The 24,749-nt window shown below is 38.2% G+C and overlaps 1 protein-coding gene across 14 annotated transcripts in view; it reads left to right on the top strand.

The window, feature by feature from the left end:
• SPAG9 (sperm associated antigen 9) overlaps positions 1 to 24,749 on the top strand; it is a 143,813-nt gene that overhangs the window by 46,963 nt on the left and 72,101 nt on the right. For 8 of the 14 annotated variants that reach the window (XM_021067206.2, XM_021067204.2, XM_084984835.1 and 5 more), the window contains 3 exons: positions 10,893 to 10,963; positions 18,205 to 18,299; positions 24,588 to 24,738. In XM_021067206.2, coding sequence (XP_020922865.1) covers positions 10,893 to 10,963; positions 18,205 to 18,299; positions 24,588 to 24,738 — 317 coding nt within the window. Of the gene's footprint in view, positions 1 to 10,892; positions 10,964 to 18,204; positions 18,300 to 18,903; positions 19,173 to 24,587; positions 24,739 to 24,749 lie in introns of those variants that run through there. The other 6 variants (XM_021067212.2, XM_021067209.2, XM_084984839.1 and 3 more) reach the window with 1 other exon arrangement.

The following is a 24,749-nucleotide window of genomic DNA, read 5'->3' as shown; positions in this document are numbered from 1 at the left end:
TAGCTTTGTTATATGGTTTGAAATCAGGGAACATGGTACCTCAGCTTTGTTCTTTTTTCTCACGATTACTTTGGCTCTTTGGGATCTTTTCCAGTTCCTTACACATTTCATTGATTTATCTATTTGCTCATTTATTTTTATTATAGTTGGATTACAATGTTGTGCCAGTTTCTGCAATTCTTAGCAAAGTGACTCAGTCATACATATATATACATCCTTTTCTAAAATATTATTTTCCATCATGGTGTATCCCAGAAGATTGGATATAGTTTGCTGTGCTGTATAGTAGGACCTTATATCTATTCATTCTAAATGTAATAGTTTGCATCTATTAGCCCCAGACTTCCAGTTCATCCCACTCCTTCCCTCCTCCTTCTTGGCAAAAACAAGTCTGTTCTCCATGTCTGTGAGTCTTTCTGTGGTCTGTTACATTGATTGATTTGCATATGTTGAACCATCCTGGTGAACTTGGAATGAATCCCACTTGGTCAAGGTGTATGAACTTTTTTTATGTGTTGTGGCGTTTGGTTTGTTAAAATTTTTATTGAGTTCCCCTTGTGGCTCAGTGGTTAACAAATCCGACTAGGAACCATGAGGTTGCAGGTTCAATCCCTGACCTTGCTCAGTGGGTTAAGGATCCGGCGTTGCCATGAGCTGTGGTGAGGGTCGCAGACGTGGCTCAGATCCCACGTTGCTGTGGCCCTGGCGTAGGCCAGCAATTACAGCTCCAATTAGATCCCTAGCCTGGGAAACTCCACATGCTGCAGAAGCGGCCCTAGAAAAGGCAGAAAGACAGTAAATAAATAAATAAATAAAGTTTTTGTTGAGAACTTTTGTATCTATATAGATATTAGCCCATAATTTTCCATTTTGGGAGTATCTTGGTCTGATTTTGGTATTAGGATGATGGTGGCATCATAGAATGTCTTTGGGAGTGTTCCTTCAGTCTTTTGGAAGAATTTAAGCAGGATCAGTGTAAGTTCTTCTTTGTATGTTTTGTAGAATTCACTTGTGAAGCCATCTGGTCCTGCACTTATAGGGAGTGGGCTTTTTTTTTTTTTTTTTAACATGTTCAATTTCGTTTCTAGTGATCTGTCTGTTCAAATCGTCTATTTCTTGTAGATTTTTTCTGTTTTTTTTTTTAAAAATCTCTATTTTATTTCCTCTGTGATGTTTATTATTTCATTCCTTTTGCTGACTTTAGGTTTTTGTTGTTGTTGTTGTTGTTGTTGTTGTTTTTGCTTTTTAGGGCTACACCCACAGCATATGGATGTTCCCAGGCTAAGGGTCTAATCGGAGTTATAGCTGCTGCCCTACACCACGGCCACAGCAATACCAGATCCGAGCCACGTCTGTGACCTACACCACAGCTCACAGCAATGCCAGCTCCTTAACCCACTGAGCGAGGCCAGGGATCAAACCTGCAACCTCATAGTTCCTAGTCAGATTCGTTTCTGCTGCACCATAACAGGAACTCCTAAACTAATGTTAAATTTTGTCATACTTTTTCTGCATTTATTGAGATGTATGATCATTTGTTTTAATTCTTCATTTTGTTAATGTGGTATATCACATTGATTGATTTGCCTATATTAAACCATTTATATCCCTGGGGAAAAAAATCTCACTTGATCATTGTGTATGATTCTTTTATTGCATTGTTGAATTTGGTTTGCTAATATTTGGTTGAGGATTTTTTCATTTTTGTTCATAAGGGATGTGGCCTGTGATTTTCTTTTTTTGTTGTTGTGTGTTTGTCTAGTTTTTGTATCAGTAATACTGGCCGCATAAAATGAATTTAGAAGCATTTCTTTCTCTTCAGTTTTGTGTGTGTGTGTGTGTGTGAGGGGGGGGGTAGTTTGAGAAAGATAGATACTAAATCATCTTTAAATGTCTGGTGAAATTCTCCTGGTAGGTTCTCTGGTCCTGGACTTTTATTTTTTGAAAAGTTTTTTTTTTTTTTTAATTTATTACTGATTCAGTTTCATTACTAGTAATTGGTCCATTCAGATTTTCTAGTTTTTCCTGATTTAGCCTTGGAAGATTGCGTGTTTACAGGAATTTATCCATTTCTTATGGGTTGTCTAATTTGTTGGCTTATAATTGTTTGTAGAAGTCACTTATGATTGTTTGCATTTCTGTGGAATCTGTTGTAACTTTGCTTTCATTTCTGATTTTATATATTTGGGTCCTCTCTTTTTTTCTTGATGAGTCTGGCTAAAGCTTTATTAAGTTTATTCATCTTTCAAAGACCTATGTTTTAGTTTCAATTATGTTTTCTATTTTTTTTAAATTTTCTGTTTCACTTATTTACACTCTAATCTTTATTATTTCCTTCTTTCAGTTAACTTTTGGCTTTGTTTTTCCTTTTCTGTTTCCTAAGGTAAGATTGCTTATTTGAGATTTTTCTTGTTTCTTGAATTTCCCTCTTAGAACTGCTTTTGTTCTGCCTCATAGATTTTGGAACATTGTCTCCATATTCATTTATCTCAAGGTATTTTTTGGTTTTCTCTTTGATTTCTTCATTACCTATTAGTTGCTAGTAGGATGTTGTTTAACTGCCACATGTCTGTAGTTTTGATAGTTTTTTTTTTTTTTTTTCCTTGTAGGTGATTTCTAGTCTCATTGCATTGTGGTTGGAAAATACATATTTTTTTTAATTGAACAGCTTATTTTATTTTTTATTTTTTTACTTTTTTAATTTTTATTTTTTTTTTGTCTTTTCTAGGGCTGCACCTGTGGCATATGGAGGTTCCCAGGCTAGGGGTCAATCGGAGCTGTAGCCACCAGCCTACGCCAGAGCCACAGTAATGCCAGACTTACACCACAGCTCATGGCAATGCCAGATCAAACCCATTGAGCAAGGCCAGGGATCGAACCCAAAACCTCATGGTTCCTAGTCGGATTTGTTAACCACTGAGCCATGATGGGAACTCCTATTTTATTTTATTTTTGTCTTTTTAGGGCCACATCCACAACATATGGAGGTTCCCAGGCTAGGGGTCCAATTTGAGCTACAGCTGCCGACCTACCCCATAGCCACAGCAACAGCAACTCAGGATCCAAGCTGAGTCTGCAACCTGCACCACAGCTCATGGCATCACCAGATCCTTAACCCACTGATTGAGGCCAGGGATCAAACCCACAACCTCATGGTTCCTAGTCAGATTTGTTCTTGCTGCGCCACTACAGGAACTCTGGAAAAGATGTTCGATATGATTTTAGTGTTCTTAAATTTTTTGAGAGTTGTTTTGTGGCCTAGCATGTGATCTGTGCTGGAGAATGTTTCATGTGCACTTAAAGGAGTGCATAATTTCTGCAACTTTTGGGTAAAATGTTCTATATATATCTAATAAGTACATTGATCTAATGTGTCATTTAAGACCAATATTTTCAGAGCTCCTTTTGTGGCTCAGCAGGATAAGAATCCAGCTGCTATCCATGAGGATGCAGGTTGATCTCTGGCCTTGCTCTGTGGGTTAAGGATCCAGTGTTGTTGCAATACGGCCTAGGTAGTCAATGTGGCTTGGATGTTCAGTTGTCCTTTACTTACTTCTCTTTTTTGCTTTACCAGAGTATTGTAATTAGATTTAAAACAATGTGCAACTAAAAGGGAGTATTTTGGAGGCATATAGAATGGGAAATAGTCTAACTATAGAGAATTTTCTAGTTTGGTTTTAAAGATAAGTAGGTGGAGGAATAGCCTATTTTAGTCTTGTCTTTTTATTAGTGATTCCACCTTAGAACGTCTTTGTGTATTGTTCAAGTTGTTGGTGTGTTTGTGGAAATTTAAAAATCATTATTTATTTTTAAGTGGTTCAGTAGTTTTACTTAGGTCTTAAAAAGCGTAGTTCCAGGAATTCCCGTCGTGTCTCAGCGGTTAACGAATCTGATCTGACTAGGAACCGTGAGGTTTCGGGTTCAGTCCCTGGCTTCACTTAGTGGGTTAAGAATCCGACGTTGCTGTGAGCTGTGGTATAGGTCGCAGACACGGCTCGGATCCTGTGTTGCTGTGGCTCTGGCTTAGGCCAGTGGCTACAGCTTCGATTAGACACCTAGCCTGGGAACCTCCATGCGCTGTGGGTGCGGCCCTAGAATACACAAAAAGAAAAAAAAAACAAAAAACAAAACAAAACAAAACAAAAACGTAGTTCCAGATGAGGCAGAAAGTCAGAATACAATAGTGATGCATCAGACTAATAGGCTGTAAAATGCAGTGTTGTCAGTCTACTTTTGAGGTGAATGCGTTCTTTTAACCTGGATCTTTTGCTGCTTGAAAAAATAAAATTAGTGTTAGATAGTATAAAAGGTAAAAAAAAATTTATGTAAAAAACCAAGAGACTTTGATTTAAGCAGACTTGTGATTTATTTTGTATTAAAAACAGTGAAAAGTTGGAAATTATCTGTCAGCATAGAAGTTTATAATGTACAGCAATACTAATTGAAAATACTTTTTTGTAGATAAAAAAATTAACTTTAGTGCTATCTTTGAGTGTTGAGGCTTATAGTTTTAAGACTGTAGCACTTATGAAGATAACAGGAATAAACTGAGGTACAGGAATATTGTTCAGTGCTAAAAAGCAGTGATCTATCATGGGGGAACTTCAGAAATGTATTACTAAGTAAAAGAAGCTGATCTGAAAAGGCTGCGTGCATACAGTATGATTCCAACTATATGGCATTCTGGAAAAGGCAAAACTATAGAAATAATAAACAGATCAGTTTGCCATAAAAGAGAGGAAGGGAGTTCTCTTGATGGCACAGTGGTAACTAGTATCCGTGAGGATGTGGGTTCTATCCCTGGCCTTGCTCAGTGGGTTAAGGATCTGATGTTGCCATGAGCCGTGGTGTAGCTCGCAGATGCGGTTTGGATCTGGCATTGCTGTGGCTGTGGTGTAGGCCAGCTGCTGTAGTTCTGATTCAACCTCTAGCCTGGGAACTTCCATATTCCGCAGGTGTGACCCTAAAAGAGAGGAAGAGAGGGCTGCCATAACAAAATACCACATACTGGGTGGCTTAAATTTCAGAAATTAATTTTTTCACACTTTTAAAGGTTGAAAAGTGCTGGCAGGTTTGGTTTCTTCTGAGACCTCTCTTCCTGGCTTGCAGACGGCCTGTGTGTGGGAGTGGGGCGGGGTGAGAAAGAGCTCTGGTATCTCTTCCTCTTATAACAGGACACCAGTCCTATTGAATTAGGACTCCGTCTTATGATCTCATTATCCTTAATTATCTTCTTAAAGGTCCTGTCTGCAAATAGTTACATTGGTTAGGGGTTCAACATAAGAATTTGGGGAGGCCACAGTACAGTCTATAACATTTGGGTCAGGAGACAAGAGTTCTTCATGGGAGCAAAGAATGGTGCGCCTTGACACATCAGATCCTGAAGGGTCTTGTAGGTCACTGTAAGAATTCCCCCTCACCCTCCCTCCATCCTTTCTTTCTATCACAGGAAGCTGCTTGTTGAAGCGTTTTGAGCAGTCAGTGTCTGATTCCACCCAGGCTACTATTTTGAGAATACTGGGGAGCAAAGGCTAGAGCAGAGCCATTAGTCAGGAGATAATTATAATAATCCAGGCAAAAGATGGTATCTTAAGTCATGGTGTGAGTGATAGAAGTGGTAAAAAGTTGTCAGATTCTAGATTTATTTTGAAGGTAAAGTGTGGTCAGATTTTGCTGTTTAGATTGCAATGTGGAAGAACGAGAAGAGCAAAAGAATAGCTGCAAAATTTTTATTTGAGTTAGAAGATCATGGGAAAAAGTGGGTTTGGAAAAGAAAATCAGTTCAGTTTTGGAGTTCCCATTGTGGTGCAGCAGAAACAAATCCGACTAGGAACCGTGAGGTTGCAGCTTCGATTCCTGGTCTTGCTTGATGGGTTAAGGATCTGGCACTGCCATGAGCTGTGGTGTAGGTCTCAGACGTGGCTTGGATCTGTCGTTGCTATGGTGTTGCTGTGGTGTTAGGCTGGCAGCTCCAGCTCCGATTAGACCCCCAGCCTGGGAACCTCCATATGCCGCAGGCGCGACCCTAAGAAGACAAAAGACCAAAAAAAAAAAAAAAAAAAAAGTTCAGTTTTGACTTTGTAGACACCTTAGTGATATCATTTTATATGTTGTTTAATGTTTTTAAATTTCAGATAGAGCAGTAAGATTCAACATCCTTCCATTCACTTTTAGGCACCATCCCATGTCAGTACATATAGATGATACTGCATTCATTTTAATACTAACTTTAATTGTGTTTGAAAAACACATGTGTGTCAGGCACTGTTCTATTCCCTTTATAAGCATTAACTTTCTTTAATCCTAATATCAGCTCTGATATATTATTATTATTTCTCAATCATTAATAAGGACCCTAAGGCCCAGAGAGGTTAATATACTCAAGGTAACGTAACTTGGAAGTAGCAAAGTCACTGCATTGTAGTCTACCATATGACTATCATAATTCAGTTCATCAAACAACTAATAACATATTTGGGAGGAAGTTCCAGTTTGGGAATTATTCTAAGATACGTTGCGTGGAACATCCACTTTTATATCTGGGCTTTGGTGTGTTTCTGTAGGATAATTAAGAATAGTAAGTCTGGGTAGAGAGATACACATGTTGGCTTATTTTATACATATCACCCACATGACCTTAAAAGAGCAATTCCATTTTATTCTCTAATGATGGCAATAATTTTTTATTTCTTTTTATAATTCTCTAATCTGGTATTATTTTTGTTCATCCTCCTGTAAATTTTAATGGTGAATTAGGACAGCATATTTGGTGTAGTTCTGAATTGTCTGTTTAAATTCTGTGCTGTATGTTGAACTTTCATAAAGAATAATGAGTATTCAAGCTAAAGAAAGTGCTTGTGTGAACAGGTACCCATTATGTTTAGCCTGGGGTGGACTAAGGGTGTGTGTACTTTAAATTCATCAGGTCCTAGCTCCTCCTAAAGGTAACCACTTTCTTGATTTCTAATACATTAGATTAGTTTTAGATTACTTCTCTTATGTATATGAATTTTGTATTCTTTTGCTTCTGTTTCTTTTCCTCAGTATCCTGTTTGTGAGATCCATCCATGATGTTGTGTACAGTGGTAATTTCTTCATTCTCATTACTGTGTAGTATTTATTATGTATTTATTCATTCTGCTGTTGATGGATATTTGGGTTGATTCCAGGTTGGAGCACAAGTAGTGCTGCCTTGAAAATAAATGCCTTTTTTTTTTTTTTTTGGAGTTCCCGTCGTGGCGCAGTGGTTAACGAATCCGACTAGGAACCATGAGGTTGAGGGTTCGGTCCCTGCCCTTGCTCAGTGGGTTAACGATCCGGCATTGCCGTGAGCTGTGGTGTAGGTTGCAGACGCGGCTCGGATCCTGCGTTGCTGTGGCTCTGCATAGGCTGGTGGCTACAGCTCCAATTAGACCCCTAGCCTGGGAACCTCCATATGCTGCGGGAGCGGCCCAAGAAATGCCAAAAAGACCAAAAAAAAAATAATAATAATAAATAAATAAATGCCTTTTGGTGGACACGTATACATATTTCCTAGCATTAAGCTTGTTTTATCACAGGGATTGGCAGATATTCAGCTTTATTAAATCTTGCTGAAGAGTTTTCACATTGGGTGTACCAGTTTATACTCTCACCAGCAGTATATGAAAGTGCCTTAATAGCACTTGGTGTACTGTCTTTTATTTTAGCTATTCTGACAGATATGTAGCGATATCTTTTTTTTTTTTTTTTTTTTTTTTTAAAGGGCTTCACCCACAGCATATTGAGGTTCCCAGCCTAGGAGTTGAATCAGAGCTGTAGCTGCTGGCCTACACGATGGCCACGCAACGTGGGATCCAAGCCATGTCTGCCTACACCACAGCTCACAGCTACTTCAGATCCTTAACCCACTCAGCAAGGCCAGTGATGGAACCTATATTCTCCTGGATACTAGTCAGATTCATTTCTGCTGAGCCATGATGAGAACTCCGCATTTTGGTTTTAATAATGCATTTCATCATGATTATTAAAGTTGGGTACATATTTTACTTTGCAGTATGATACCTTTAAGTTGCAATATCTGTAATTAAGTTCTTTCTGGAACAGAGGGTTTTTTTTGTTTCAAGTAAAAAAGGATACTCTATTTTTTTCCCCCAAGTGAAATTTTGAAGTAGACTCCAATAAATAAAACAGATTAAAAGGGGTATTTCTTGAGAGGCAGAATACCATGGTAATTAAAAGCAGTCTGGACCTAGGCTTGGGTCCTCCATTAGGAATCCTAGTTTTGCTATTTACTAGTGGTGTGAATTTCAGAAAGTTATTTAATTAACCCATTTGCTTCAGTTTCCTCATCTCTGAAATGAATGTAATAAGCTTTCTTGATAAGTATATTGTCAGGCTCAAGTATGTTTATATAAAGTACATAGGAGTCCTGTGTAAGAACGTTAGTTGTAGTGGTGCTGATGGTGATGCAAATATATTTTGTGAATTCATATAAAGTTAGTTGACAGGAGGAATAATGAGGTCGTACTGTTGAGCACAAATTTGAAATTGAGGGTTATGGGTGATGTTTTCAATTTTATTTCAGCCTCAGCCTCCAATTTTTTGTTTTGGTTGCACAATACCAACAAAATGGTTCACCCAGACAAACAATTGAAAATACTTAAGGTTGGAGTTCCCACTGTGGCTCAGTGGTTAACAAACCTGACTAGCATCCATGAGGACTCGGGTTTGATCCCTGGCCTCGCTCAGTGGGTTAAGGATCCAGTGTTGCCGTGAGCTGTGATGTAGGTGCAGATGCAGCTCAGATACCGTGTTGCTGTGGCTATGGCATAGGCCATCAGCTACAGCTCTGATTAGACACCTAGCCTGGGAACCTCCATATGCCATGGGTTCGGCCCTAAAAAGACAAAAGACAAAACAACAAAACCTTAAGGTTCACTCAGTAGTTTTAGGATTATTATTATTATTAGTTTTAGTTTTAGGGTTATGCTTTTTTTTTTCTTTCTTTCTTTCTTTTTTTTTTTTTTGTTTGCTGCACTCTTGGCATGTTCTAAGTTCCCAGGCTAGGGACTGAACCTGAGCCACAGCAGTGACAACAATTATCTCTAACACGCTGAGCCACTAGGAAACTCCAGGATTATTTTTCAGGATCAGTTTAATTGATGAGAAGTAATAGAAAATGTTTATTTTGAAGTTGTTACTGAATATCTAAATTCTCTAGGATTTCTTGTTTTTAAATAAGTCACAGAAGCTGCACTAAAAATTATTATGGTTTCAATATCTATTATGTTACCACAAAACAGCTGCCTTACAAATTTGCTTTTTATTGCTTTTAGTCACAAGATAAGATGAGCATCACATGCACTCAAGCCTTGCCTGGCACGATAAAGTGTGGCGCCCTGGATACTATGGTGGTGTGTTTATTCACTGTGAGCCAACACATGGGCTTGATTAGAAACAAATCAAAAGTCACAGCCAGAGTTTTCCTAATTAATGGCATATTTTCAGGATATTCAAACAAAGGCGGCAAGTTAAGCTATACTTTTACTCATTTACCTGGTAAATGAGTTTACCAGGTAGCACAAGTTTTGTATTGTGTGGTGTCTGTTGTGTTAATATTAGGCCTATGAAAACACTCATGTGTGCACTATGCTGACACAGACACAGGCTGTCACTTCCACATAGCCTTGTATATTTGTAGCTAGCTGACCCTTATACCAAGAGAATTCCAATTACTCTCGTGTTTTCAAACTAACTTAAATGACTATCTTGACAAGCTTCTTTAGCACTAGCTTTTCTTTTCCCCAGTTGACTGTCTCCCACTTCTCCTTAGCCAATATGGGCTCCTCCTCCAGGATGACTGGTTGCCTCTCTGCTCCACCACCTCCACAGTTTTGTGTGTGTTCCTGTACCCGTGGTAACAGTGCCTGCAACACGCTCATCACCATAATATCTTGTCTACTCTAATTTCTTCATGGTCCTGCTGGGATTCCATCTTCTCTCAGAATCGTTCCTCTCTGATACCATTCTTCCCTGTGGAAATCTGTCCTGACATTCTGCATCCAAAGATCTAAAACTAAGCTGTGTTCTATTGAGCACTCTCCCAAAGTGGTGCCACTCACAAACTTCATCAGCAGAGGGAGCTAAATAAAAGGAGATGAGTCCCTGAAATTAAGACCTAAAGCAGAAAAAGTGTTTTCAATAGTGACATGTTCACATTACTGCTCAGAAGTGAAAAATAACTGGAATAATGTTAAAAATCAGTGATTTGGGCCTTAGTCCCAAGTTCAAGCTTCTGTGAGGAGATTTGTAAAGGGTTTTTTTGGGGGGCTGCACCTGCAGCGTGTATAAGTTCTAGTAAGGCTAGGGGTAAAATTGGAGCTGTGGCTGCCATCCTGTGCTGCAGCCACAGCAATGTCAGATCCAGGCTGCATCTGCGACCTACACCATAGTTCATGGCATTGTCACATCCTTAACCCAGGGAGGCCAGGGATTGAACCTGCGTCCTCATGTATACTGGTGGGATTTTACCTGCTGAGCCACATCAGGAACTTCTTGTAAAGTGTTTTTCAAAGAGCTAATTCTGTATCATGTTAAAAACCTGCTTGGAGGGGATAACCTGATATACATATGCATATTAGGAGAAACAATTGGATGGTTTTTTGGCTGAGCCTGAGCCCAGGGATTGAACCCTTATTATAGTTGCACCCTGTGCCTCAACTGTGGTTATGCTGGATCCCTTCACTGCACCACAAGGGAACTTACAGGATGTTTGGTTTCTTTTAAAAAAAATTAGTTTATCCCCTCTCCAAAAGTTTTATTTAAGACATTAAACGAGGTAACTGGCTTTGTGAAGAATTTCATATGGAGCTATGTTTTGTTTTGATTAAGTGTATGTATCTTAATTTCAGTTAGCAGACTTGAAGAAAGAGAAGCAGAACTGAAGAAGGAATATAATGCATTACATCAAAGACACACTGAGGTGGGTTCCTAGGTTGTTCTTACCATGCTAATGTTGAGATAAATTAACCGTCGAAAATAATGCCTTAGTTTTTCTTTGAAAATTAGTGTAATCCTTGGGGATTATTTCAAGAAGACGTTAAATTTCATGTAGCATTTACTTAGTTGCCAAATGCTGACTCTTAATGTCCTTTATCTGGAATAACATTTCTTGTGGTGAATTAGTGTACCACAGAGTAATATAATTATTAAGGCAGTTCCATTAGTTGCTTCTTTGGCTGGTTAAGAAAAATTTACAAGTGCTTAATAAAAAGCTGTGTATTATATTAATATGATAGAATTGATTTATTTCGTTACCAGTTGGGAAATGATGGATTGCAAAATTGTTGGCCAGGGTCTCTCTGCATTTATAGTACAGTATAAAGGACCTACTTGCATTAAGCTCATAACAAATAATAAACACAAATTATAATGTCTTTAAATGACTCTAAAATAGATTTTCTGCAAGAAATTTTAGTATTTTAAATTAACAACTCTAGCACATAATCTCTCCAGAGAAAGTTAGAAAATGTACTTGAGGGAGTTCCTGTTGTGGCTCAGTGGTTAATGAATCCGACTAGGAACCATGAGGTTGCGGGTTCCATCCCTGGCCTCGCTCATTGGGTTAAGGATCCGGCATTGCCATGAGCTGTGGTGTAGGTCGTAGACACGGCTCGGATTCCCGAGTTGCTGTGGCTCTGGTATAGGCCAGCGGCTACAGCTCTGATTAGACCCCTAGCCTGGGAACCTCTATATGCCTTGAGTGCGGCCCTAGAAAAAGACCAAAAAAAAAAAAAAAGAAAATGTATTTGAACCTTTTTTATGATTCTGTCTCAGCCTTTTTATATGTTGCCTTTGTTTCTCCTTATCTCCTTAATGTGAATTTTTAAAAAAAATATTTTGGTCATTCTAGGGTTAACATACCTGGATGAATAGAATGTTCATAGACTCAGGCACTACTCACTGTTTTTACGTGAAAAAAAAATTGCTCTTTTTCCTTTCTGGTCCAGTCTTTCCTATGATGGAGATGGTTCCAGTCTTCAGCTTCCATTTCCTTTCACTAGTTTGGGTGATCTCTTATTCTGCCTCTGGTAGGGACCTATATTGTTGCTTTAAAGGAATATAAAACTCCACTGCACTCAGTTTCATTTGCTTTGGAGAGTAATGTGCTTAACGCTTTCTTCGGAAGGTGCTGGAGTTTCTTTCTGACCTGTGAGATTTATTATTAGTGTCATAGCTTGCACAGCCGCAAACAAAGCACAAAGTGTTACAGAATTGATACTCATTGGTAGAGGAAAAAGATTAGCCATGGAGGGCTGGAACCATAGAGCTCTGGGAAAACAGGAACAGCTTACACAGCAAGCAGCCTTCTCAGTTGGTAAAAAATAACCACATTTTAATGACAGATATTTAATAGATATTTGGTAGATATTAAGGCTGTTAAAAAAAACCCAATTGATTGTTAAAGGCCTATTGTTGGTCTCCCCCCCCCCACCCCCATCATTTCAGTGCCTTGATAAGCCCTGTACTGTGCTTATCAATGCTGATACTTATAGATATTTTTGGGGAATAGGTTTATATGCCATACATAACTGATAGTGATGAGTAGTGAATAATCACTTGGTTTTTTTTGTTTTTTGTTTTTTTTTTTAATTTTATTTTCCCACTGTACAGCAAGGGGGTCAGGTTATCCTTACATGTATACATTACAATTACAGTTTTTCCCCCACCATTTCTTCTGTTGCAACATGAGTATCTAGACATAGTTCTCAATGCTATTCAGCGGGATCTCCTTGTAAATCTATTCTAGGTTGTGTCTGATAATCACTTGGTTTTTTTTTTATTGATGTTTTAATTTTAACTTTTGTAATAATTGAGGATTTTTAAATTTAAATATGTGTAAAATAGATGCAGTCTTGAAAATTCATTGTAAAGTGAAATGTCATATTTTCTCATATGTATTATCAAAGTGAAGATGTGTTCCAACAGAAAAAAACAACCTGATATCTTAATTTCAAATGAAAAGGTAAAATACTTTTTCTACTTCTGTTCCTTCAGAGAAGGACAATCCAGGAAGAAAAATGATTTCAGGCAGGGAGTTGTGCCTGTCTATTAACCAAGGCAGATCTCCCATGCAGCATTTTCATAGGATCCCTTCTCTCACTTATAAGCAGCTTCTATCCTCTGCCCTGCTAGACTCCCTCTATTTTGCTCTGCCTCAAGGAAGGCTTATATAACACAGATAGGGCTGCTTTGAAATGTGGGTCTGTTCTACTCTAGCCCACATTTTTTTGTGTTTATACATCTGTACTAGAAATACAATTCAATTAGCAATTATAAATAGCTATCCAATGCTGAAGAACTAGGTGTCCTTTAAAGGTAAATTCTAAAAACCTTCAGGGAAAGGGAGGCTGAAGGATTTAACCTTAATCTCGCCACTGTTTACTTCTAACTAAAGTAACCCTTTTTATAGGCATACAAAAATTGTTTAAATAGCGCTTTTATCAAATAGCATTGTTGGCTGCTTAAGGGAAATCTCTGGCTCTTTTTTATATGTGAATAACTGTTCTCTAATCAAATTAAAATTTTATACACATTGCTGAATTTGCTTAAAAGAGGGCGTATCTTAAGGAGGGCAGTGGAGGAAATATAAACATCAAGCTGTAAGGCACTTGGGCCACACTTGTACTTACTCTTATTTTAATTACCAAAAACTTGAACCCTGGTCTTACTGCAAGGAGTGTTTTGATACATTCTCATCTCATTCTTTGACAAAACTATCCTCCGTCCTCATTTTTTAGATTTAAGCTTAGAAAGAGAAGATGAAGTGATTTGTCCCAAATGCCATACTAGTATATGGATTTGAACCTACGGTCTATCTGATTCTCTTGTCTGAATTTTTAATAATGCTTTTAGGTTATGGAATACATGGGTGTTAAATGCATTAGAAAATTTTCTGTGCTTCTTTGCTTTATGGCACCTCAACTATTTTTATTTTTTTTAAATTAAAAGAATGTTTTTGCTTTTTTAAAGCTGCACCTGTGGCATATGGAAGTTCCCAGGCTAGGGGTCAAATTAAAGCCATAGCTGCCAGCCATAGCCCCAGCAATGCAGCGTCCGAGCGCCATCTCTGACTACACACACCACAGGTCACGTCAATACTGGATCCCTAACACACTGAGCAAGGCCAGGGATTGAACCTGAGTCATAAATGGATACTAGCTCTAGTCAGGCTCATTACCACTGAGCCACAACGGGAACTTTCTCAACCATTTTTAGAATAGTGGCATTTTGGATATGCTTATAGGATTCTTGAGCTGCACATGGAAAGATTCAAGGCCAATAGAATTAAAGGGATTCATGCACTTGTCTCCAAAACATCTGTTTTTACCTTGTTTTCTAGTAACTATCACCTTGCTCTTCAATTTTAGCCAAAGCTGACATCAACCTTTGCTGTGAAGATTTCTCTAGATTGGAAGGGGATTTGGGATGTTCCAGTGGCTTGGGATCCTTCTTCATGACTCCCAGCTGTTTATTGCTAAATTGGCTCTTGAATATGTGTGAATTAATGTGCATACCTGAGAAAATTGAGGATTGCAATTCTGAAATCAGGAGGGATGGGGCTGGTGGACCCAACAGAAGATTTTCTAAAGTGTGCCCTGATTTACTCTCTTTTCTGTCTGGTAGCACTAATGTTTCCCTCTCACTCAGTTTTTTAGGGAAAAAAAAAAAAAAAAAAAGGCCAGAGCTACTCTGTAAAGCCCTGTAATTAAAATTTAAATTTTTATATACAATTTATTTTTTTCTTTTTTGTGCACATATGTATAGTGCAGATTTTATATTTCACATATCAGGAAATGCTTTAGGGTGTGGGGTTTCTTGTGGGTGTGAGGGTGAAGAAGAAAGGACAATGAGCTTATTGCCCGCCTCCAGAATTGACTGAAAGGGCAGATACACCATAAGTCCTATAATGCTTAGCTGCTCTGATTGCTGAGCCAGATGGATCTGGGTTCTGGCCCCAGAGCCAAATAGCTAAAAACAGCTAGAATCGGTTAATCATTAACTAGCTGACCAAATTGGACAAGTTACTTTAACCACCTTAAACTGGAATTTATACAGAAAATTGTATTGTTGGAGGATTAATTAAAACAATGGCTGTACATGCAATGGCTGATTTGTAGTTGGTGCTCAATAAATATTAACTGCCATTTTGTTCTTGTTGTTCTCTCCTATTAAGCACTGGGTTAGTTGGGTTGAAACCAGTTTCATTATGTAGACCATTTTGTCAGAATACTGTATTTGCAATTACCTGGTCTCAGTTGTTTGAAGAAGTTTTGGAATTCAGCGTTTTCTAAATTTGAAAAAAATTAATAATTTAACATGAGAACTAGTCTATAGAATGATCTATTTGGGGTAAAACCGATTCTGTATCTTTGCATTTTATTTAATAATTCTTTTAATTTTTCTAGATGGAATAAGTAGACTATTATAAAAGCACTCTAAGGGAGATGTCTATTCATTTGAGTGCTTAAAGAAACTTCGATTTTTCCATTTGAACTGATCGTATTGATACGATTCAATATATAAAAATTCAACTTATCGACCCCTAGCCTGGGAACTTCCATATGCTAAGTGTGTGGCCCTACAAAAAAAAAAAAAAAAAAAGAAAAAAAGAATTCAACTTAGATTTTCTAAAACTTTTGGAAAATTTGTATTGATATCTATTTGGCCAAACCATCACTTTGTTATACCAGTTTCATTAAAATTTTTTCCCTTGGAGTTCTTTCGTGGAGCAGCGTAAATGAATACGACTAGGAACCATGAGGTTGTGGGTTTGATCCTTGGCCTCACTCAGTGAGTTAAGGATCTGGCGTTGCCGTGACCTGTGGTGTAGGTTGCAGATGTGGCTTGGATCCTGCATGGCTGTGGCTGTGGTTTAGGCTGGCAGCTGTAGCTTTGATTAGATCCTAGCCTGGGAACCTCCATATGCCTCAGGTGCAGCCCTAAAAAGCAAAAATAAATAAACAAATAAAATAAATTTTTCCCTTAAAGTTTTTCTTGATACAAGGAGGAAACAAAACAGCTCATTATTTCTGACTTATTGACACAGAGACAAAAACGATATTTCTGCAAAACTGTTCTTTAAATGGTAAAGAGAAAAGCTCTGAATTTAAAATTGAAAGTTATAAGTTTAAAAGTTTTAAAAATGCTTTCACATACCATATCCATGTGATTCTATATATTCATTTTTCTTTGCTTGGTACATTTCTTGTCTGGGCTAGTTTTTTTTTTTCCTCTTTTTTGATTATACCTGCAGCATCTGGAAGTTCCTAGACCAGGAGTCATGTCCGAGCTGCAGCTATGACCTACATTGCACCTGTGACAATACCCAATTCTTTAACCCACTGTACCGGCTGGGGGTCGAACCTGTACCTCCCCAGTGACCTGGGCCACTGCAGTCAGGTTCTTAACCCACTGCACTGAAGCTAGAACTCCTCTTTCTTTTTATTTTTTATTTTTGCCTCACCTGCAGCATGTGGAAGTTTCTGGGGCAGGGACTGAACTTAAACCACTGCAATGACAGTGAAGGTTAGGTGATATCCTTAACCGTCAGCACCACGAGAGAACTCCAGGATTTAGGTTTCTTTTTTCTTTTTCTTTTTTTTTTTCTTTTTAGGGCCATATGGAAGTTCCCAGGCTAGGGGTTGAGTTGGAGCTACACCTGCCAGCCACAGCCACAGCAATGCCAGATCCAAGCTGCATCTGCAACCTACATTACAGCTTGTAGCAACACTGGATCCTTAACCCACTGAGCAGGGCTAGGGATAGAACTTGCATCCTCCTGTATACTAGTCAGGTTTGTTTCCGCTGAGCCACAGTGGGAAATAAGGATTTAGGTATCTTAAAAGTGAAACTGTAGATCAAGTATCAAATAGGACTATAGCATTTCTTGAGAGGTTATATACTTGATACTCTTGAAATTTTCATATCCATATTCAGTTTGTCTGTTTTTTTGTTTGTTTGTCTTGTCTTTTTAGGACCTCACCTAAGGCATATGGAGGTTCCCAGGCCAGGGGTCGAATCAGAGCTATAGTCACTGGCCTGCACCAACAGCCAAGCAATGCCAGATCCGAGCCTCGTCCGCACCTACATGATGGGAACTCCTTTTTTTTTTTAAATGGCTGTACTGACTGCATGTGGAAGTCCCTAGGCCAGGGATTGAATTCAAGCCACAGCTGCAGCAGTGATGGATCTTTTAACCAACTTGGCCAGGCTGCACGACAGTGGGAACTCTCTGCTTGTCTGTCTTATGGTTCCTTGTCTAAGACTTAGAATACTCTGATTTTTCATTTGTTTTAATTTGATGCTGTTATTACCCATGATTATATTAAGTGATGATTCTAGTAATCAAAGGAGAGAATATTTTAGCATTCTTTGAACTAAATCTGTAGACAAAAGAAATAAACATCTTGGTAATAAATTGAAAATAATCTTTACTTTGTGACCCCTTTGTGAAATGGAAAAAATAGGGAGTTCCCATCATGGCACAGCAGAAACGAATCCAGCTAGGAACCATGAGGTTGAGGGTTTGATCCCTGGCCTTGCTCTGGGTTAAGGATCTGGTGTTGCCCTGAGCGTGGTGTAGGTCACAGAAGCTGCTCAGATCTGATGTTGCTGTAGCTGTGGTGCAGGCCAGTACAGTAGCCTTGGCTCCAATTTGACCACTAGCCTGGAAACCTCCATATGCCAAGGGTGTGGCCCTGAAAAGACAAAAAAAAAAAAAAAAAAGGAAAAAATAAGGGTTATGGTTTCTTCTCAAGTTTCATGTTAATTTCTTTGTTGTTTTGCGTTTTTAGTGATGGATATCTCAGATGCCCTCTCTTTTTTTTAACCTGGTAACCTCTGGTCAGCTCCTTCCCAGTGTCTATATCTTAATTTGTGTTACTTGCAAGCATTATTGAATAGCATTACATATGGTAAAAAATAAAGTTTTTGCTATGCTAAACAAGATGTTGGCTACTTTTACAGATGTTAGCATCGTTAGATGTAAGTATTTGAATATTCTTTTGCCATTAAAAGAAAATTTCATCCTTAATATCCTTTCCATGAAACTATGGGTAATTAAATAAGAAATTTATATTAAAATGTTTCCATTGTTAAAACAGTATGTTTTTATTTCAAATATTAGCCTTAAAATTTTGTGTATTCTTTTCTTCAAAATAGATGATCCATAACTATATGGAACACTTAGAAAGAACAAAACTTCATCAGCTCTCAGGAAGTGATCAACTAGAATCCACAGCTCATAGTAGAATTAGGTAAGCATTTTACACATTTTTGCCTTGGGAGGAAAAAGCAATATGAATAATCTGTTTCTGTTTTTCCCTGTTCTTTAATCCTGGAACAATAGTTAGGCTGATGCAAAAAGCTTTCTACTGTAGTTGGAATGCTGTAGGAGAGAATAGCATAGAAAAACAGAACAGCTTTCACTAATGAAAGGTAAATTGTGAGCCATGCCACATAAGCAACATTTTGAGGTATTTTGGTTATTTTCTAATACTTAATGGAGCTTGCACCAGGTTTAAAGTTTTCTGATTTGTGAGAATGCTGAAAATTTTTTATTTCTCCTGTATAATTGTTTTACAGTCTTTTTTGCTTTGGAGAGGCATGTTTTAAAGGGTTAGCTAGACTTCTGTTTGATGTAGGAGTGTGAATAAATTATGTAAATCTCCAAGCATTGCAGCCAATAGGCTAAGCCAGGACTCTTAGTGGAGAGGAAAATAGTTAATAGGCTGGCTGTCTCTCTGGATTGCTGCATAAATGCGAGGAGCAGCAGCTCTATGGTTATGAGGTGGGGAGAGTGGGATGACGTCATCGCTTGGGAGCTGCTGCAGGATGGAGTGGAAAGCTGCTGCCGATGGCATTGTTTTTGTGGCAGCAGCTGAATGACAGATCCTCACTACAAAGATACCCCTTTGGCCCCCGAGTAGGCCTCCTGGTTCGGGTGTTTCACCATGCCAGCACAGCGCCATGAGTCCTGGATGCATGCTGCTGTTTGTGTTTGGCTTTGTTGGCGGGGCGGTGGTTATTAATTCTGCTATCTTAGTATCTCTCTCTGTTTTGCTGCTTGTGCACTTTTCTATTTCTACCGGAGTGCCAGCTCTGACGCAGAACCTACCAAGGATACTCAGGTATTCCAGTCTCTCTTAGAAGTCCCCGTTCAGTTGGTTTTTCTTGAATTTTTAGCTTCACGGGTCTGCTTTGTAACCATTTCTGTTGCAGATTGAAACAATGGAAAATGGCCTGAAGCTAGGATTTTGATTTTTATATACAGCAATTTATAGGCTCTCACTCAGGGATAATGGCTTTGTGTTTGGAAATCACCGACTTAAGAAAAGGATTTTCAGATTGTACTTTATACGCAAATACAAGGTCATTGTGGTCTTGTTTTAAGCAGAGTGTTCAAAGAGTAAAGGGAGAGCAGGAGTAGAGCAGCATTGGGTCCAAGTTTACACAACCTTTCGTTTAGCATCTGAGCATGGAGAAGCAAATATCTTCTATGCAGGGACTTGTCGTTGATTAGCCAGAAGCCATAGGTGCTTATTTTGCTTCATTTATCCTTTGATGGAGATTCAGACATCTTTTTGCAATTTTTGATAGCAGTTCATGGGACCTGACAGTTAAAATATTTTCCTCCTAAAACAAAATATATTTTAAAGTGAAAGGATTTAAGCCTTTTAGGGCAAGGAATGCATTTTTTTCGCTATTATTTACACATCAAAGTTGGGAAAGCTTTACAAAGCCTATTCACTATTGTTTTGTCAGATGTTGCCCTTTCTTTGTAGACTTGGGTGACAAATATCCATGCCTGCCTGTGGGGGTGGTCATTAATCTCTGTAGCTTTTTTGCTGTTCACTCTACTTGTACACTTCTGTATTTTAGAGGTTTAATGTTTTGGTTTCTTTTGTTTACTTACTCATCAAACTAAAACTACCTGATGTGTTGATATTTCGGCTTCGTGCATGGTTTTAAATGAGAGTTCATAGTTTATAACTTTTATTATTTAAATGCTCATTTAAGATACTCAGCTCCTAATTATGGATTTAGATAAATTAAGATGAAATAAAGTAGTAAATTCCCTCAATGTGTTCTTTTTTATTCAGAGGTCCATTCACGTTCAACATTAGGCTAAGGCCCAGAAATTAAATTTCATCTATGGTCTTAAAACTATAAGGTACTTGGTCATTTATTTTCTTTCCTGATTTTATAGCAATCAGGCGCAATCTTATTACTTGTGTATATTTTAGTACCTAAAAGATTTGTATGTATGTATACATAGGCTTTTAGGAAATTAAAAAATACCTTAACTCAGGAACATACAGACCATTAAAATGAGATTAATTTTAAAGGGCTGTCTTGGGTTTCAGTTCCGTTTAAGAAGCTGGTGCTGTGCTGTGCCATGCAGTGGATAAGAGGTTTGGAGTTGGACTGACTGGTACAAATGCTCTGCCCCATGTGAGCTGTGGGACCTCTGGCAGGTTGCTTAATGTCTGTGCCTGAGTTTCCTCTTCTGAGGTTCTTACCCGGTTGGGCTGTTTTAAAAATCAAGTGAGATGATTATTTTGTATTTAACCAATTACAAGATATATTGTAAATTAAACAAATATTTTCATAGTCACTTATATTTACTCCATTTTAACAACTATTTTAGCTGTTTTATTAATAAAATGATTTATGATTAAGTTTAAGTTCCTTGACGTAAAAGTTGCTGTTGATCTGATTGAAGACTGATATCAAAGTCCTCAATATTATGATTAAATTATGAGGCGTCCTGTTGTGGCTCAGTGGTAACGAACCTGCCTAGTGTCCATGAGGACACAGGTGTGATACCTGGCCCTGCTCAGTGGCCCTGCCACAAGCTGTGGTATAGGTTGTAGATGCGGCTTGGATCTGGTGGTGGTGTGGCTGTGGTGTAGGCCGGCAGCTACAGCTCCAATTGGACCCCTAGCCTGGGAAGTTCCATATGCCATGGGGGCAGCCCTAAAAAAGAGAGTGAGAGAGATTAAGTTGTAGGTAGTTAAAGGAAAGCACATGGGTCTTGGAGTCAAACAGGCCTGGCTTGGAATCCCATTTCTTCTGATTACTAGTTCTAAAGTCTCTGGGCATCACTTTTCCTAGTCTGAAAATAGGGAAAATAATTTCTATTTCCTTAGGATTTAAATGAGATAATGTAAATAAATCATCCTTCTTAGTACTTGCCACGTGGTGGGTGTTGAGCAATGTAAATCTTTTTACTGCCCTTATGTGTGTATAGTAGATTGTATTTGTTTTAAATGGGAATATAGCCAAAAAGCTGTTTCAAAGCACATTTGCAAAATTATTTATGCACGTAAAGTAACATTTAAATAACTGATTTAAAAATGGATATGTGGGAGTTCCTGTTGTGGCTCAGCAGTGATGAACCCTATTAGTATCCATGAGGATGTGGGTTCAATCCCTGGCTCCACCTAGTGGGTTAAGGATCTGGTGTTGCCATGAGCTGTGGTATAGGTTGCAGATGCAGCTCAGATCTCACGTTGCTGTGGCTGTGGTGTAGGCTGACAGCTGCAGCTTCTGTTCAGTCCCTTGCCTGAGAAGTTCCATGTGCCTGGAATGCAGCCCTAAAAAGACCAAAAAAAAACAAGGATATATGACAATTAAAAAAATATATGGGAGTTCCCCTTGTGGTCAGTGGTTAACGAATCTGACTAGGAACCATGAGGTTGCGGGTTCGATCCCTGGCCTCACTCATTGGGTTAAGGATCCAGCGTTGCCATGAGCTGTGGTGTAGATCGTAGATGGGGCTCATATCCCGAGTTGCTGTGGCTCTGGTGTAGGCTGGCGGAAATCCCCTCCCTGTAGAGCAGTTTCTGATGGATAAATAAAAGCAATGTAAAGGTTTGAATTCTACTTATATTTTGGATTGTAGATTAAATATATTAAACAGGAGTAGGAATGTAAAACTTGAATCCATAGCTGACTCCTCCCAGTGTTTTTTATTTTTTTGGTATTGCCTGTGTGAAAATGATTGTATTATCATTCATAAAGGAAGATAATTCTCATAATTGGCCTGTATTTTGATTCCTTTTGGCAGTGTGATGGATTCAGATGAAGTATGTATTATCTTTCTTTGCATTTTGAGTTAAGAGAGCATTGCATTAAATTCCATCTGATTAAATTCCTGGTCAATTTTGCTTAAGTCATTAAGATATTTTTAAAAAAATAGGTAAATAATGTAGTAGCTCTTAGACCCCTTAGATTTTCGTTTCCCAAAATATGTTCTCCCAAAATCAAGGGATAAACATCAGGTCAATAAGTTTTCATTTTGTCATGTGTAGACACTAAAAAAAAAAAAATCCAATTACCAATCATTGTCAGTCATTTGAAATACAGGGCAACTTAAATTTAAAGAAGCAGAAAAATTGTAGAAAGAAGGGTGAGTCATTCTCAAGAAAGAACAGGTTCTGCAATATGTGGAAACATGTATTATATGTCTATATTATCCAGTAAGGATATAATAAATAATACCTCTTTTATTTGCTGTGGACTTATGAAAACTTTTTTTTGCCTAACCACCATTTTGGAGTAACTGGTATAAACAGAATAGCCAACTACTTTGTTACTTGGTTGTTCTGGCAGGTCATGGAGACAAACTTAGATTTGATTTTAAAATCTACCCTTTTATTGTGCTGCCTACTTGCACTTGAATTTTCCTTGCAAATCAAGTAGGAAAAGTATCCAAGTGTAAAGAAATGATGAGTAATTCACTCTGGTAAAGTCCTGTTCTATTTCTTTGTCCATACAACTTTAATAAAATGCAATCTCTCAACCTTTTTGCTTCACCTAATCTTTAAGAAGGTGTTTGACAGTCGTACTAATCCTTTCTGATTGTCATTAGGCATGAAAGCAGTGTACCCTTTATGTTATGTGAGGGCATTATTTCAGAAGTGGCTTAAGCTTCTTGGTATAAAAATGAGTTCACAGAATAAAGACCTATTTAGCAAAAGTGAGTATTTTCCCACTTTTATTTGCAACCTTGTAGTTCCTATTCTAAATTACATTTTTACCAGAAGCGCATTAACCAGTACGATTCCTGGAGGCCACAAACCTTTAGTGTCTCATTTCTTGCCAGTTTCTGCTTCAGTTAATGACCAGGATGACCCGTTAGTAGGGTTGTTTTTAGCCTTTTCAGAGTCCTTTCTATCAGCAAAGGATGTGTTTTTTGTTTTTAAAATTCTGTTATTAAAATTGAAACTCTTGTTCATTGAAATATCCTACAAAGCATTGGAAACCCCACAGTCTTTCATAGAATTTTGTAATCTCCTTGTTTGGAAAAAATGACAATTGTTTTTTCATATATACTGTGATGGAAAGAAACTCATACATTGGTCCTGTAGAAAAATAACAGTTTTCCTACTTTAGGGGATGAAATCTTGAGTTCGTCGACTGAAAAAAAAAAGTACAACCTGAAAGTTGAGAATTATGTTTTATTCAGGGACATTACCAAAGACTATAGTCCTGAGGGGGAGACTGTCAGCTCTGAGGAAGTGTCCCAAAGAGATAAGGGAAGAGCCAGGATATGTAGGGATTTTGACTGAGAGGGGAAAAAAAACAAACCAAAAAACATATAGTGGGACATCAAAAGATTTCTGCTAGTCACAAAAAACTGACATCTCAAGTTAATGATTTTAGTGCTTTTCTAGGTATGGGAAGATGTAGGAGTCTGGGCTCATTGAAATTATTCCTTTGATAATGCAGCTTAACCACCTAGGGTCAGTATACTGTTTTTTTTCCATCCTGAATTCCCCTCAGGGCACACGGTCAGGGCAGCTGCATTGGCTGATGGCTTGATGGCTGGCAAAATTTGTATGTTTCTGAATGGCAGGCAGTATTCTTATTTTTTTAATCCACATGCTGTTTTTACTATTAATGAGAAACTCTGATTTTATTTACTTATTTATGGCCATGCCCACAGCGTGCAGAAGTTCTTAGGCCAGGGATTAAACCGGTACCACAGCAGTGACCCAAACCACAACAGTGGCAATGCTGGATCTTTAACCTGCTGAGCCACCAGGGAGCTCTATCAGTAGCCCTGATTTAGACCATATATTGATTTTCCTCTAGGCAGAAAGAGGCCTCTAGCCTGAAGAGGTAGCCTGAGCAGGCTTGGGTAAATATCTATGGATTAGTGTGAGGACTTGGGAAGCAGAGTTGAGATCACTTCTAAAGGAGTTGAAGTTTCTTAGGGCTTACTTAATAAGCAGAGTGAAAATGTGGTAGTTCTTCTTGCTACCTGGCTGAGGATCTCATCAGTAACTTATAAGATTTCCTTAACTTTTTTTTTTTTTTAAACTACTTTTCTTCATTGATATCTTAGGGCTAATTTAACCTCTGAGACTTTGTCCTTTCTCTTTGGTAAGTCTGCTTGTTCAGAAAGGTAGACGATATTATTTAATTAAGAGTGATGCTTCTAAAGCTATGACAGCCTGGGCTTATGACTTACGGTCATGATGAATAAAAATTAAAAACAGAGTAATGCTTAATTTTTTTCTCCTCTTTCCAAATAGAAAAGAACGCCCTATATCATTAGGGATTTTCCCATTACCTGCTGGAGAGGGATTGCTTACACCTGACACTCAGAAAGGTGGTGAGACCCCTGGATCAGAACAATGGAAATTTCAGGAATTAAGTCAACCACGTTCTCATACCAGCCTGAAGGTAAGCTTTAG

This window comes from Sus scrofa, chromosome 12, assembly GCF_054392235.1.
Source record: "Sus scrofa isolate SSC_HxYL_T2T_F1_AM1 chromosome 12, Sscrofa_HxYL_maternal_Yorkshire_Landrace_v2.0, whole genome shotgun sequence".
Classification (NCBI taxonomy): Eukaryota; Metazoa; Chordata; class Mammalia; order Artiodactyla; family Suidae; genus Sus; species Sus scrofa.
The sequence above is the reverse complement of the archived record's forward strand: the minus strand, read 5'-3'. Positions and strand labels throughout refer to the sequence as shown.